The sequence below is a fragment of the Xenopus laevis genome, chromosome 3L (assembly GCF_017654675.1).
Source record: "Xenopus laevis strain J_2021 chromosome 3L, Xenopus_laevis_v10.1, whole genome shotgun sequence".
Taxonomy (NCBI): domain Eukaryota; kingdom Metazoa; phylum Chordata; class Amphibia; order Anura; family Pipidae; genus Xenopus; species Xenopus laevis.
In genome coordinates, this window is record NC_054375.1 from 56,973,140 (window position 1) to 56,987,351 (window position 14,212).

Consider the following 14,212-nt stretch of genomic DNA (forward strand, 5'->3'; position numbering starts at 1 on the left):
CAAGTTTGGGCAGGCAAACTCCATGGCCCTTAACAAACATGTATGTATGTATGTATATTTTTATTTGTAAAGCGCTCCTTGAGGACAAAGCACTGTACAACAAAAAAATAAATTAGTAGTAACAAACAAGGGGTCATTGGAATAAAAAGTAACAATAAGTGCATTATTAAAATACAATTCACAAAAATATAAAATATAATTACAATGCAGATTAAGTGCTCAGTGTCAAGGAAACAAAAGGCTAGAGGACTCTACCCCATAGGGCTTACAGTCTAAATGGGAACATGTCATTTAGTCTGTGTTCAGTAGTGTTCAGTGGATTTTGTCTGATACTGCATATTGATAACTACAGGCGTTTGCAATGATTTAAAAACATTTAAAAATTTAAAACAAACACACCCAGGGTGGTAGGATTTATGATGGCTTAATTATTATCAAGGACAAGGTACTATCTAATGCTGGCAAGGCTGCTCTGAAGACCTAAAAGGCCAAATTGGATGGTTCAAGAGAAGGAGGATTTAGTCCCTTCAATGAAAAAATTAACTATTATAAATTAGTATTTTCCAAAATGTCTTCTATTTAAAAAAAAAGTGTTGAAACCATTTTAAGCATTTTTATGCCTGTTAAAGAAATGTGTAGTATAAGCCTTTGAGCAATACCATTTGAGACATCTCTTCTGTTAGCTTTTAAGCATGCAGTAATAATGCTTCTAAATTCAATAACGCAAGTCGGATTTCACATGGTATACTAAATTAATAACTGTTCTTTTGGTAATGAACAGCTTTTTCGATTAAACCGTGCCTGCTCATGATGAAAACTGGAACACTGCAGATCAGGCTTAGATGGTCCACATTAATTACTAGAAAGACACCAGACATCCCCTACATAGCCAGGCATTTCTAATGATTTCATGCTCATAATAAAAAGTGCAATGTTTCCTATTATTAAAATCAGACAGACATCAGGGTTACTATCAGTGATAAAAATACAAAAAAAAAACTAAAGGAAGTAGATCATCAGCATCCCTCAGAGACAGTGGTTTGATGCTATTCCTTGCTTTATTATGCACCTGGCTCATTTCACTTTATAAATAAATGGCCTGAGTCTTTTATTGCTTTTTATATAAATAGAATCAATGTCCATGGACTGTTAAATTTCCTTTGTGTCTTGTTTATATGTACAACACTTTACTTACACAATTGCTAAATTGTACATACACAGAAAGATCAGCTTCAGGCAAATCAAGTCTATCCAATTATTTGGCCCCCAGACCATATGGGGCCCTAAATCATTTTGAATGCCTCATCCAACAGAATTTTGTAGCCTTCTCAAGTGACACCTGAGTAAGGTCCAAATAAGATATCAATATGGAATGCCTTCACCAATAGGCTTCTGACTCAATAAAGAAAGAAAATGTTGACATTCAAAATATGCCTATGTATAGCCAGTTCTAGTCACCTCTTTATAAATGCAGACTAACTTTTATCACTATAGAGCAAATACAGTTTTAGTTGGAAAGTTAGAATTTTGTTACAAATAACCAAACTGGACAGCCCCAAGATGCCTTTTTCTAATAATACCTTATATTATCGACTAAAGCTGGCCACACACATACAAATATTGCTGTATATGCAATGAATTGTCATGAGATCAGTCATTGGGCATATAGTTCAATGTATCATTGATTAAGGACTGGTTATCAAATGCTTCATGAATTCAATGGCAGCAGTCGAATTTTCAGTTAAGATATCATCTTCTGGAAAAGATTGCCATACCGATGTTGTCATACAGACCAGGAAAAGGAAAACAATTTTCTTACCTGTCTGATCTCAGAAACATTTGATATTCATGAAATGATAATATCAGACCTTATCATTTGGTCAACTAACACTAACAGATTTAATATAAAACCACATATTCCACAACAATATCTGTACACCTTGGGTTGTCCAGCCTTTAAATGGAAGCTACAGACTGCACATACATATCACAATCAATGATGTCATATAGCAGCCCTTCTAAGCTTCCATTCACCTAGTTCACAGTCATCAGTGTCAGAAGGGTTACTGGAAAATCTCTCTAAGCCACATTATGGGTTGTGGGGCTCTTGTAGTTGCCTGTTTAGAAGTTAGTCAATGCACTCACTCTGTACAATGTAAGTAGATCTAAACTACAGATAGCAACATCAGGAAGGAGAATGATGGCATACAAATAGACACACATAGGTCTTAGAGAACAACTGAATTAAATAAGAAGAAAATAATAATTAAACTCCATCTTTTTTTTTTCCATAAAACCTCACAGAACCTCTTAATCCATTTCTTGCTTTTGTTTTGTTTTCTTGTTTTTTTCCAGCTCCTTTATGAGATCATTAATTGACCGTATGGACTTTAAGACATTGGAACTGAAAATGTACAAAGCCAAGGTAAAAATAAATTTCCTTGTATATGTATGGGACATCATCCAGAATGCTTGGGACCTGGTATTTCCCAGATAAGGGAGCTCCATACTTGAAATTGGTTAAAAAATTCAAATATGAATTAGAAAATATAGAAAATAGAAAATATATTGCTTCCAATAAGGATTAATTACATCTTAGCTGGGATCGAGTGCAGGGTACTGTTTATTATTCAGTTCTAATGCAGAATGCATTGGTTCCTTCTGTGAAATTTGAATCTGAACAAATTACTAATCAGCCTTATATTGTGACATTTATATTCTATGTGTACTATATATTTTGAGTTGGCCCCTAAGCTCAGTAAGTGACAGCAGCACAGACCATGTGCAGTGAATCAGCAGAAAAGAAGATGGAGTAGCTACAGGGGTATATTTTGGGACACAGATCTTCACTACTAAAAGACTGTGGCTGCCTTGGGCTGGTATAGTAGCCCAAAACATAATGTACAGTATTTCTACCCTACTTGTATTTCTCCTTCAACATTTAATTTAGATTACAATTTGATAAATGCAGTTAAGGATTCTATTAAAAATATTTTTTTTACTTATGCATGTACATAGCTATTTAAAAGTGTATGTGATTAAGAATAGTTAAATTGTATGAATTGGTTTAAATCCAAGATAGGCCCCTGGGGGTTACAATTACAAAGAGTATTTGTTACACTTTTCCCAAGTAGTGGTCACAATTGGGCATTTGCTGATACTGGGCTTTAATCCAGTCTAAAGGTGGCCATAGACAAAAAGATCTGCTTGTTTAGCTACATCGCCAAATGAGCCGATCTTTCCCTGATATGCCACTAACGGGCATGGCTATATCGGGGGTGATCTGAACGTTCGGCCCTATGGCCGAACGATCAGATTCCGATGAGAGTGCAATGGGCTCCGGCGGGACTGTCGGGACAAAATCAAACCTGTCCGATGGACAAACGACCGATCTCCGCCGGACGAAAAAAGTCAGGACTCTCCACACACAATCCGAAAATCGTATGAATCGAGGATTCGTACGATAGGATCTTTGCATCTATGGCCACCTTTAAGGGAGCGAAGGGAAATTAAATCTGCCCGTATATGGCCACAGTCATTTGAAGATCTGACCCCCAGGCTGCCAAACCAATTGTCCTAATTGTAAGCTATAGTAGCTCTAAAGAGAGTAGAATCTCCTTCTCTTGTCTGTGAAACCTTTACCAGAAGAACTCACTCTCATTTGGTTTTATAGATATGCACAACTTCAGATTATAAATTTATTTTGCATTTAGCATTTCATAGAATACTGGCTTATAATATATCAAATAACTCTGCCATGGAAATTTTATTTTATATCTTAGTACAATGCAAATTTCTCTAGAACAAAATGAAAAAAATGTTTTTGTTAAAACAAAACCAGCAATAAAAGCGCACTATTTTAGAAATAGTGAAACGCTGCACCCCAACTGAGCAATAGAAGAATTGGTTTCTTATCTGGTTTCTTTGTATTTGAAAACTTTTTGCCTTGCTAGGAGGCTACACCGTGCTATAATGCAGGGAAAAGCAGAAAGCCTGGACCATATTATGCATGCTGTCCACCAGCATAGGTTTTTGTCTCAGGACTATGTCACACAGAAAAGGACGCTTGACAGAGTTTAAACAGCTTTTGTGTATGTGCGTGTGTATGTATGTGGGTTTTTGGAAGTGTACTTTGATGGGGGAAGGGATCCCAGTCAGGGGAAAGGAAACAAAGGCTGCATTTCAACTGATTTCCTTGGGGAGTTTTTATCATGGCAAATGCAATTGTTTAAATGTAATTGGAGGCTGCGGCAAAACTCTTTATTTTGTCTATTATATCTAACATGATGCTTTCCAGACACGTCTTCTTGTGTCTCCCATGTTATGTCATGTTATATGGTGGTATAGTTTAAAGCCTTTTCTTTGTAGAAGTTTGTTTGTAACCATCGCACAATGAAAGCACTGCACCCAACCTGTTCTCCTGTATCATCAGAAGCATTTAGATACCATTTAGACATTTGACTTGACATACCATCCATTTCTTCTAACCATTACATGAAAACAATTTAGACACAAAAGTCTTGCTTTTTTATTCAGTGTGTTTGTTTAGGTCTGCGGCCACTTAATCTGATACACAAACACCCACCCATTCAGTCTCGGACTAATTGTTTTCAACTGAGCTTTCCAATATACATGTTCACAGCATGGAACAAAGAGTTCTTTAAAGCAAAGATGATTTAGAAAAAATATCATGGGGCATTATACAACATTTAAGAAAGTAAAGAATCCTGTTAGTTTGTTGTATTTTAAAGGAGAACTAACCCTCCTTTGCATTTTTAACTAATATTTACTCTGCAGAGGTATCCTGTCACTGGAAAACATGTTTTTTTCAAAACACATCAGTTAATAGTGCTACTCCAGCAGAATTCTGCACTGAAATCCATTTCTCAAAAGAGCAAACAGATTTTTTTATATTCAATTTTGAAATCTGACATGGGGCTAGACATTTTGTCAATTTCCCAGCTGCCCCTGGTCATGTGACTTGTGCCTGCACTTTAGGAGAGAAATGCTTTCTGGCAGGCTGCTGTTTTTCCTTCTCAATGTAACTGAATGTGTCTCAGTGAGACATGGGCTTTTACTATTGAGTGTTGTCCTTAGATCTACCAGGCAGCTGTTATCTTGTGTTAGGGAGCTGTTATCTGGTTACCTTCCCATTGTTCTTTTGTTTGGCTGCTGGGGGAAAATGGAGGGGGGTGATATCATTCCAACTTGCAGTACAGCAGTAAACAGTGATTGAAGTTTATCAGAGCACAAGTCACATGACTTGGGGCAGCTGGGAAATTGACAATATGTCTAGCCCCATGTCAGATTTCAAAATTGAATATAAAAAAATCTGTTTGCTCTTTTGAGAAATGGATTTCAGTGCAGAATTCTGCTGGAGCAGCACTATTAACTGATTCATTTTGAAAAAATGTTTTTTCCCATGACAGTATCCCTTTAAAGTCAACTGGCTATGAACTGCAGAGTAACCCATTAGGAAACTTGGATCATATCTGCTTCCACTGCATAAGCTCTTGGTCAGAGATTGTGGCCAAAGATGGCAGCCACCCACCCCACTCTGGTTCTCTGAAGTTACATAGCCAGTATAGAGGGATGTCAGGTAGGGATGCAATAAACCTAGGGTTGCCACCTGGCTGGTGTTTTACCAGCCAGGCTGGTAAAAATGATGGTTGATCCAAATGTTATTAATAGGGAAAAAAGATAAATATATAGGAAGGCCGGTATTTTTTTCCAGAAAAGGTGGCAACCCTAACTGAGCCCTGCACAGGGTTCAGCCAAATCCAGGGATACGGATTCGGCCGAATACCGAACGGAATCCAAACCCTTCTTTGGTGCACTGGCTGAAAAACCCAATGCGCTTGCAAAGCACCTAAACGGGCAGTTATATAGGATTAAAATTCGGTTTAGTCAGGTTTTTAGATTCTGCTGAATCCTGATAAAAAATAGCTGAAATTAGGCCAAATCCCAAACAGAATCTGGGATTTGGTGCATCCCTAGTAGGGTTGCCACTTGGGCGGTATTTTACCAGCCTGGCCGGTAAAAATGATGGTTGATCCCAATGTTAGTAATAGGGAAAAAAGATAAATATATAGGAAGGTATTTTTTCCAGAAAAGGTGGCAACCCTAATCCCTAGTGCCAGGGGACTTTTAGCTGTAGGCATCAGTGCAAGTTGGGCAAGGGGCAAGAGGAACTCTCCAAGTATTTCTTCTGACCCCTAGTCCAATTTTAAGCCTTACTTAATAGGTAAAGATGAATGTCCATCTTGCTTGGGTGGATGTTTGCTGGACACTTTCTAAATTCAGGCTGTTGGGTATCCGTGCTTTTAACAGGGGGTATGGTAGAATCCACAGACCTACTTATTGTGTAATGTGAATTTAAGTTTATCTTCCATTAAGGCTTTACGCTATTGTTCTTTGCAAACAAAGCATATATATGGTTTATGATATTAAAAGCATTTTTGCTGGGGAAGTTTGCTTTAGAGAACATATTCTTATATTTTTTCTTATATTTCCCCTTCTATTTTCCATGTCATAAAATTGTTAAGTGATGAGCAATAACAGTGAGCCTTTAATCCACTCACTTTATCAGTTTTCTACAAGGCTATTTAGCAGAAATAGAAGAAAACTTCAAGCTCTGAAATGAACCTGAGAAACAAATAGTGACAGGTGTGGCTGACTGACTGGGGCTGCTATATGATCATTTCCATTTTAATAAGGCTATAATAGGTGGAGTGATAACTCAATAGGGAGCACGGGCTTTAACTTATCCAGCTATGCTGCATGAATGTCCTTACATTTGCAGCCATTATTTCCACTTTTATGCCCCTGAATGCTGGTAATTACTGGCCATAGAATCCCATTTCCTTGAACTTGGGGATTAATTAGGTGGCCTGCTACTGCAAAGGAATCACAATAAGGAAGTAACTTTTTGCTGTTAATTTTATTGCTCTTTCAAGAATTGTATTACTTTCTGTGCAGTTACTTTGTTTTAATTTTTTAGATTTTTCATTGGAATCTTAGTTGATCATAAGGGACTTGATTTATCCAGAGCTTAAAAATGCCTGCATTAAGAATGAAAGTGATACTGCAATCACATGCTTCTGTTTTGTAATTTCCATTTATATTTACACAAGCTTTAATATTATTGTATGAAGTTGTATAGCATCAGAGGTTTGGTTTATATAATTGAAAATATTTAGTGTAGTGGCACACGCTCCGATTCGGGGAGATTAGTCGCCAGTAACAAATATCCTTTTCTTTGGGCGACTAATCCCCCAGAAATGCCTTCCTGCTTGCTATAATGTAAATCGCCAGCGGGATGGCACTCGGATCTATTAGTTTTCCAAAGTTGCCCAAAGTTGCCTCACAAGGAAACTTTGGGCAACTTTGGGCGACTTTGGAAAGCAGAAGCGATCCGAGTGCCATCCCGCTGGTGATTTACTAGCCAACGGGAAGGCATTTCGGGAGATTAGTTGCCTGAAGAAGAGGAGATTTGTTGCTGGGCAACTAATCTCCTCGAATCGGAGCGTGTGCCACCACCCCTAAGGGAGGTTTTGCTTCACTTTTGGAAGCAGTTGCAGACTGGGGGGGTCCAGGCCCACCAGGGCTGCCACATCAGGGGCCTGCACACACCATCCCCGGGCCCCAAATCCCCCATCAGTCAACTCCATGGCCACCTGTGCCAGCCGCAAAGGTTCGCAACACCCCTCTTCTAGCCTTCCCCACTCCTGCCTGATTGTTTGTTTTAAATACAGACGTGTTACAGCTAAATTGTCAGATATACAGGTAGAAACAATAGAATTCTACCTGTATCTTACGATTTGGCAGTAACAATGACCGATATCTTGGCACCTTCAAAGTTGCCCGATCAAAACTTTCCGGCCTGCTCGATCGACAAGCCAACTGATATCCAAGTCTTCTGCCGTTATTGGTCAGGCTTGTTTCCTGCCAAGCACACACAGAGAATATTGTACAAAACTAAGTTTCTATGGCCACCTTTAGTCTGAAGGGGCTGAATCAGCATCTTAAAATGGCCATGTAGAGCCAGCTTTATAAATGAGGCTGGTTTTGCCAGAAAGTTAGTCACATCCCGAGTGTCACCTAAGCCAGAGATGCATGCAAAATATTATCCACTTCAAAACAGTAAAAACCCCTTCATCAATATAGTAGCACATGTAACCAAGGACCCCAATTTAAGGTCTATGGGGGTGACTGGAAAGAATGTCAGTGCATCAATTCAGGGACACTCAAGATGGCAAGGAAAGGAAGGTTCCTGTAAAAGTGTCCACTTCTAAAATGTGTTCCCCAACCAGACAGCCAAGTCAGAAGTCATTTTCCTCTTTAAAGGGGGTTGAGTGCACAGACGTATATATACCCTGTGTGTAATTTATTGTTTGCACATTTAGCACATCTTTATTAAACTGGGATTACGTGGGAAATACTGTATTTATACAAATAAGGGACTTACTAGAACAAGGCTTATCAAAAATGAACTGTTTCTGAATTGTAATTATTTGTAATTGTAATTATTGGATGATTTTGATTATCTTTTATTACTGTGATCAGTACAAGCATTGTAGACTATAATTACTAAATGACAGTAAACCTAAATAATCTGTATAGGCTACCAATGCTGGAATTAACATCTGTTCCATCATCCTGCAAGGGCAGAACAGGGTCAGATTCATATAACTCATCTTACAGTACTGAGAAATGCCATTTAATGTACTTACAGAATAGTGTACATACTCTATTGTAAAATAAAGGAGTAAGCCAGCAAGAAATTCAATGACTACATAAAGGCACGGGGCTGCAAGTTCAGCACTTCTGAAGTGACTTCTTCTGGGTTTATTTAATTTTTAAATGTTTTTAGTAGGCTTGTGGTATGGAAATCTAAATTACAGGAAATTCCTTATTGAGAAATCACCGTTCCCAACAATCCCATGCCTGTATTTATAACAGGGACTGTTATGTGCGTCCCTAATGTAGGGTTTGTTGTCTCTATGATCATCAATAAAACAGTGAAATGTTTTAATACAACAGATAACTTTAATGTAATTAGTAGTGATGAGCGAATCTGTACCGATTCTAGTCACCATTTATAAGGATATAATTTACAGAATATTCATGACTCTTGTGTATTATAAGAATATATTTTACAGGTTATTATTCTGGCATTTGTGTACTACATATTTTTATTATATGGAGGTAGGATGGCTATTATTTGCTATGACTTTTTCCACTTTACATTGAAGTCAATTATTCATTTTTGAGGCAGAGATTTTTGTGCAACATACACTGGGTTCAATAGCATTTCCATGCAACATTTTCCTGTGGCTTCAAAAAAATTATTCATCGATGTTGCAATTCGGAATTTCGCTGCAAATTCAATTCATAGTGTTTCTCTCCTAATATTCTATGGTGCTTTCCAGCTCTTCTTCATTTTTATTCTTCATTGTTTTGGAGTTATTTTCTTATTATTTTTTTAGGCATCCTTTAATTTAAAAGGTTGTCTTGTGTCCAGGGTCAGTTACCACATCAACAAAAAGCAGCAGCATTTTTTTCTTATTGCTGGTCTTCATTTTTTGATTGCATATATTTCAGGAACTCTCCTATTTATCCTAGCCAAACACACCACTGACTGGTTGCTAGGGCATGCAACCCTAACAACAAGATTGTGCAACTAGTAACACTACTCACCAAGCAGTGATATAGCATTACTGCAACATCTGGAAGTATTTGACCACCCCAAAGATAGGCAGGATTATAGCAGCCTACCTTCAACAGAATGGCTGATTTAACCCAGTAAATGCTGAGTTAAACCAGTAATCTCCTTTTCAATCTCCCTGTTTCTTACTGGTTTTTACAGTGTTAAAATAACAGTTTTGCTGAAGGAAGGCTGCAATGAGTTTAATTGTGATTAATTGTTAAATGTGATAGCATTCATTTATTTTAGGAACACAAATGTATAGAAGATTGGAAGGGAAGAATGATATATTTACGTATACATCTACAGAGCTCGGACACCCATACTGCAAATAGCAGTGCACATTTTAAATGCAAACAATTGGCTGCTGGGTGCTTTACACAGGACAATGCGACACAGCCAAAGTCTAAAGCGGAACTAAGAATGTTCAGTTCTTAGTTGACCAGGGCTTGGTAATTATTCTTCAGTCCTACCAACATATTATCACACACCAAGGTTAATGCCAGAAGATTACCCATCATTTTTTTACATTGTATGTGAAAGGGACGCAAACAGGTGCAGACACAAAGAGAAAATGAGGACTCAAAGTTGAAGAATGAAAGCTGAGGACTATTAGTTTTAACCACACGGCAAAATTAAAGGCTTCTTTAAATGGGTAGCATTCTTGGATTACCAACTGAACATGTACAATTAGTCCCCAGCTTTATTACAATTGTCACATGAGCGCTTGCACTTGCCTGCAAACACACACAGCAAATCAGCCCATTTAAGGCGGCATTGTGCTTTAGCTGAGTGTGTATATCATGTGTATTAACTATTTACACTGATTGTTGGGCAAGAAAAAAAAAGAAGAATAACAGTTTCTACTGCTTTAGTCCTTCTATAAAGCTGGCAAAAGGCAGGAAATTTTCATTGAATACTTCTTATCTTTTCCATATTTTAGTTCAAATGCAATTTTTAGCTTCAGGCTGTGCACTTTTAGAGCAGTTTTTTTAAAATCAATACCAACACAATATTATTGTCCAAGGCTGGATCTAAGGCAACATAGATGGGGCATATATGAGAGCGGCCCCTAGATAAGAGTGGCAGTAACAGTTATTAGATTAGGTCCATGATATACACTGTCAGCATGTTTCAGTTGTTGTTTAATTGTTGTTTTGTGATGTTTTCTGCTGTTTTGTTGCTCTCAAGCAGCCACATTGTTATTTGACATTGCTTTCTCCATGTAGTAGTTAATAAATGAATTGCACAGGACACAAGCCAACCAGATTTACACCTGCATTTAGGAATAGGCAGACTGATTGATTGTAAATATATCCTGCCAATAGGGCTACCCAGCCAAAGAAGACCTTTTACATACAAAAAACAAAAGCACAGCATAGTGCAATGTGTACATTACTTAAGGTGGCCATACAGGGGCCGATAAAAGCTGCCGACAGACCAAGTCGGCAGCTTATTGGTCCGTGTATGGGGCCCCCCGACGGGCTTCCCCGCTCAAGATCTGGTTGAAAGTTGGCCAGATCTCGATCGGATGGGACTAAAAATCCTGTCAGATCGCGGCTGCATATATTCGTTGATGTGGTCCCGCGATCCGACCGCCCATTCCCATTCGATAGGATCCGATCGTTGGGCCCACGATCGGATCAGCCTGATATTGCCCACCTCAAGGTGGACATATCAGACAGAGATCCGCTTGTTTGGCGACATCGCCAAACTAGCGGATCTCTCCGTGTATGGCCACCTTTAGGCAATTTTTTTGTGAATGGCAGCATTTTCCCAGAACTGCAGCATAATTGTGGGGGCATGCTAAGTTGCACCCCTACCAACTTGCTTGCCATGCACCTAATAGTTCATGCACATTTTGAAGCAACTCATCAACACAAAAGTGAAAAGTATGCATTGACACCATTGAATGCACCCATGCACACTCCTTGCACTTGTGACTACTTACAGGAACCACCACAAAACCTGCCCAGCCTGCTCTGAGGAGTAGTCCCCAAGCACACTCATTGATTCAAGAGGTTGTAGTAACTCCAGGGTTCCCTTTGCAATTTGTGTCAGAAGCCACAACCGTACATACTGTAATAGGCTATTGATGCACAATATACCACAGTGAATTATTTGTGCAATATATTTGTGTATTATTGTTGTTTAAAAAGTTCAAGTCATTCTTCTGTTTTTCAGCAACTTTTTCTGTGCAACATTGACTTGGAAAACAAAATCAGTGTGGCTCAACTCCTTGTGGAATTAAAGGCGGGCGGAATTAGCCAACAGCATGAAGAAGCCATACAAATGGAACTGCAGCACATAAAAAGGCTTGATATCCTAGATTTTCTAACCTACTTGCCCCTGTTTGTTTTAATACACAAGTCTGTAATATCTAATCCACTGGACGATTCCAGAACTATCTGAGTAGTGTATACTACGTATCAGGAATTGTAGATTATAGAGGTCATGTAAGTTTCCCACTGAGTGCGCCCTTGCTCCCATCAGTGCTCATGCCCTCCAATGATTATTATGTCTGATTATTATCTTTAATTAGTCTCCCTTAAAAACGCATTTGCATTTAGGGTTATTCAAAGGCCTTATCACATAGCTTGGTATGGCTGAAGCATTTCTAAGCAACAATCAAGACGACAGCACAAATGATGACTGCTTAGCATTTGCACAATTGTGTAATTGTGAAAATCTATGATTGTATCACTGTTCATATATAAAACTGATTTCCAGATTTGCATTATAGTGTGCTACTGCTCATTTGTCTACAAATATATCTCTACCAGGGCAAGCAACATGGCAGCCATCATTTATGAATAAACACAAAAATGCAGAGATGGACTGTTGTGAGCACACAATAAGTGGAACAAAGCAAGATAAACCATTATTGTATAAATAAATAGTGGAACCCCGTATCTGCACATTGGTGGTAATTTCTATTTACACCATTGTTGGTAAGTCAACCCATTATTAATCTTTCCAGCAAGATAAACAATGGCTGGTACTTGAAAATTATTGAGATAAAATTGATAACACTAATATTGCTACAGATTGTTCATTCAAACAATCCTTTGATAAAAATGTGCACTAAAAAAATAACATTTACTGTAGATTGTTTTTTAGGAGCTAACTGGAAAAGACCTATTTGAGGGGATAAATACTGACTGATTTCCAAATATATCAAGTGTGCTTTTTCAACTTGGCAAAGCAAACTATTTACTGGACTGTTCCCTGCAATACTTATGATGTGGTTTATCTGGAGACTGTGTTATCTCTGTCTCTCTTGAACAGGTGGCTATTTAGTATTTGATCATTTTTATATCTATATCTATTATTATAACACAAAAAGGGGGAACTATCTATAAACATAATGAAAAATGGAGGGGGCAATTTAAGATTAGTAAACTCACACGGGGTTTCCTTAAAGATTGCTTGTGCCAAAAGGATTCCAATTGCTATTTTGATCTCTGAAGCAGCCGGTTAGATGGACCTTCATTGTTGGAAAGGGTTTTTTCAGTGTGGGTTTATTGAACTTCTTCAGCCCAATACAAAATATATATTAAAAAAAATGGTATTTTTTAATGAATTTCGATTGGTCATTTTATTTTTCGCATCTCGCGTTTATGGGAGTTGATGGGAGTTCCCGTAAACTCGAAATTCAACCGCTGATAAATTCCCATAAACTCAAAATTAAACCACTGTTAAATATGCCAATTGGAGTTTGTAAAAAAGGCCCAACAAAGGGTCAGGCAGAATGTGCTGACAATGAGAAGAATAAAGATCCCCATACATTTTGTAATTATTTAGCCAACTATTGCATTGACAAATGTTCATCCAAATGATTAAAAAAATAGACTCCAGCGATAAATAACATTTAGCTACTTGCAATTGCCGAAGACTGAAAATAACTCTTGATACAAGCTTCAAATGCCTCTTCTTACTTATAGAGAATTGGCATATTGTCTTTCCATGCATGCTTTTTCTGTTAACCGGGAGAGAGAGCTGTCTTAATCAGATATCATAGCCTATTCAGAGTTCTCAGCGAAGAGACACATGGAAATGCAGATTCATTAATGAACAAAGACCCTTATTTTTCGGGTCAGTTTTTAAACTCCTAATTATAATGTTAGCTGTCTTTTTCAGAATACGATGCTGATGTCCAAATAGATTTCATTCTTAATTATCACTAAAGAATAGACATGGATTCTGCCCAGCCACAAATTTGTCTGCTATTCGTCCTATTCAAAAACAAAAGGCTTTTAAATAAATGCAGTCCAAGATAGCCAGTTCTGTGTGTGTAGCACCGACAGTTGTCTGTTTACTTTTTGTACTGGAAGTTAGAACATTGTTGCTAGGAGTTTGCTTCTAATCAATCACAAGGCCTAGTTTGGTTGAACAATGATGTGCAACTAAAATAGTGGATTTGGCGCATCTCTATTAATTATATCTTAGTTTGGATCAAGTACAAGATACTGTTTTATTAATACAGAGAAAAAATAAATGGTTCTT

At 37.9% G+C, this 14,212-nt stretch overlaps 1 protein-coding gene across 1 annotated transcript in view; it reads left to right on the top strand.

Annotated features, from left to right (window-relative positions):
• LOC121401483 overlaps positions 1–12,441 on the top strand; it is a 93,925-nt gene extending 81,484 nt beyond the window's left edge. The window contains exons 11-12 of the mRNA XM_041586275.1: positions 2,356–2,425; positions 11,891–12,441. Of these exons, the coding sequence (XP_041442209.1) occupies positions 2,356–2,425; positions 11,891–12,118 (298 nt within the window). The 3' untranslated portion in view covers positions 12,119–12,441. The remainder of the gene's footprint in view (positions 1–2,355; positions 2,426–11,890) is intronic.
• The last annotated feature ends 1,771 nt before the right edge of the window (positions 12,442–14,212 follow it).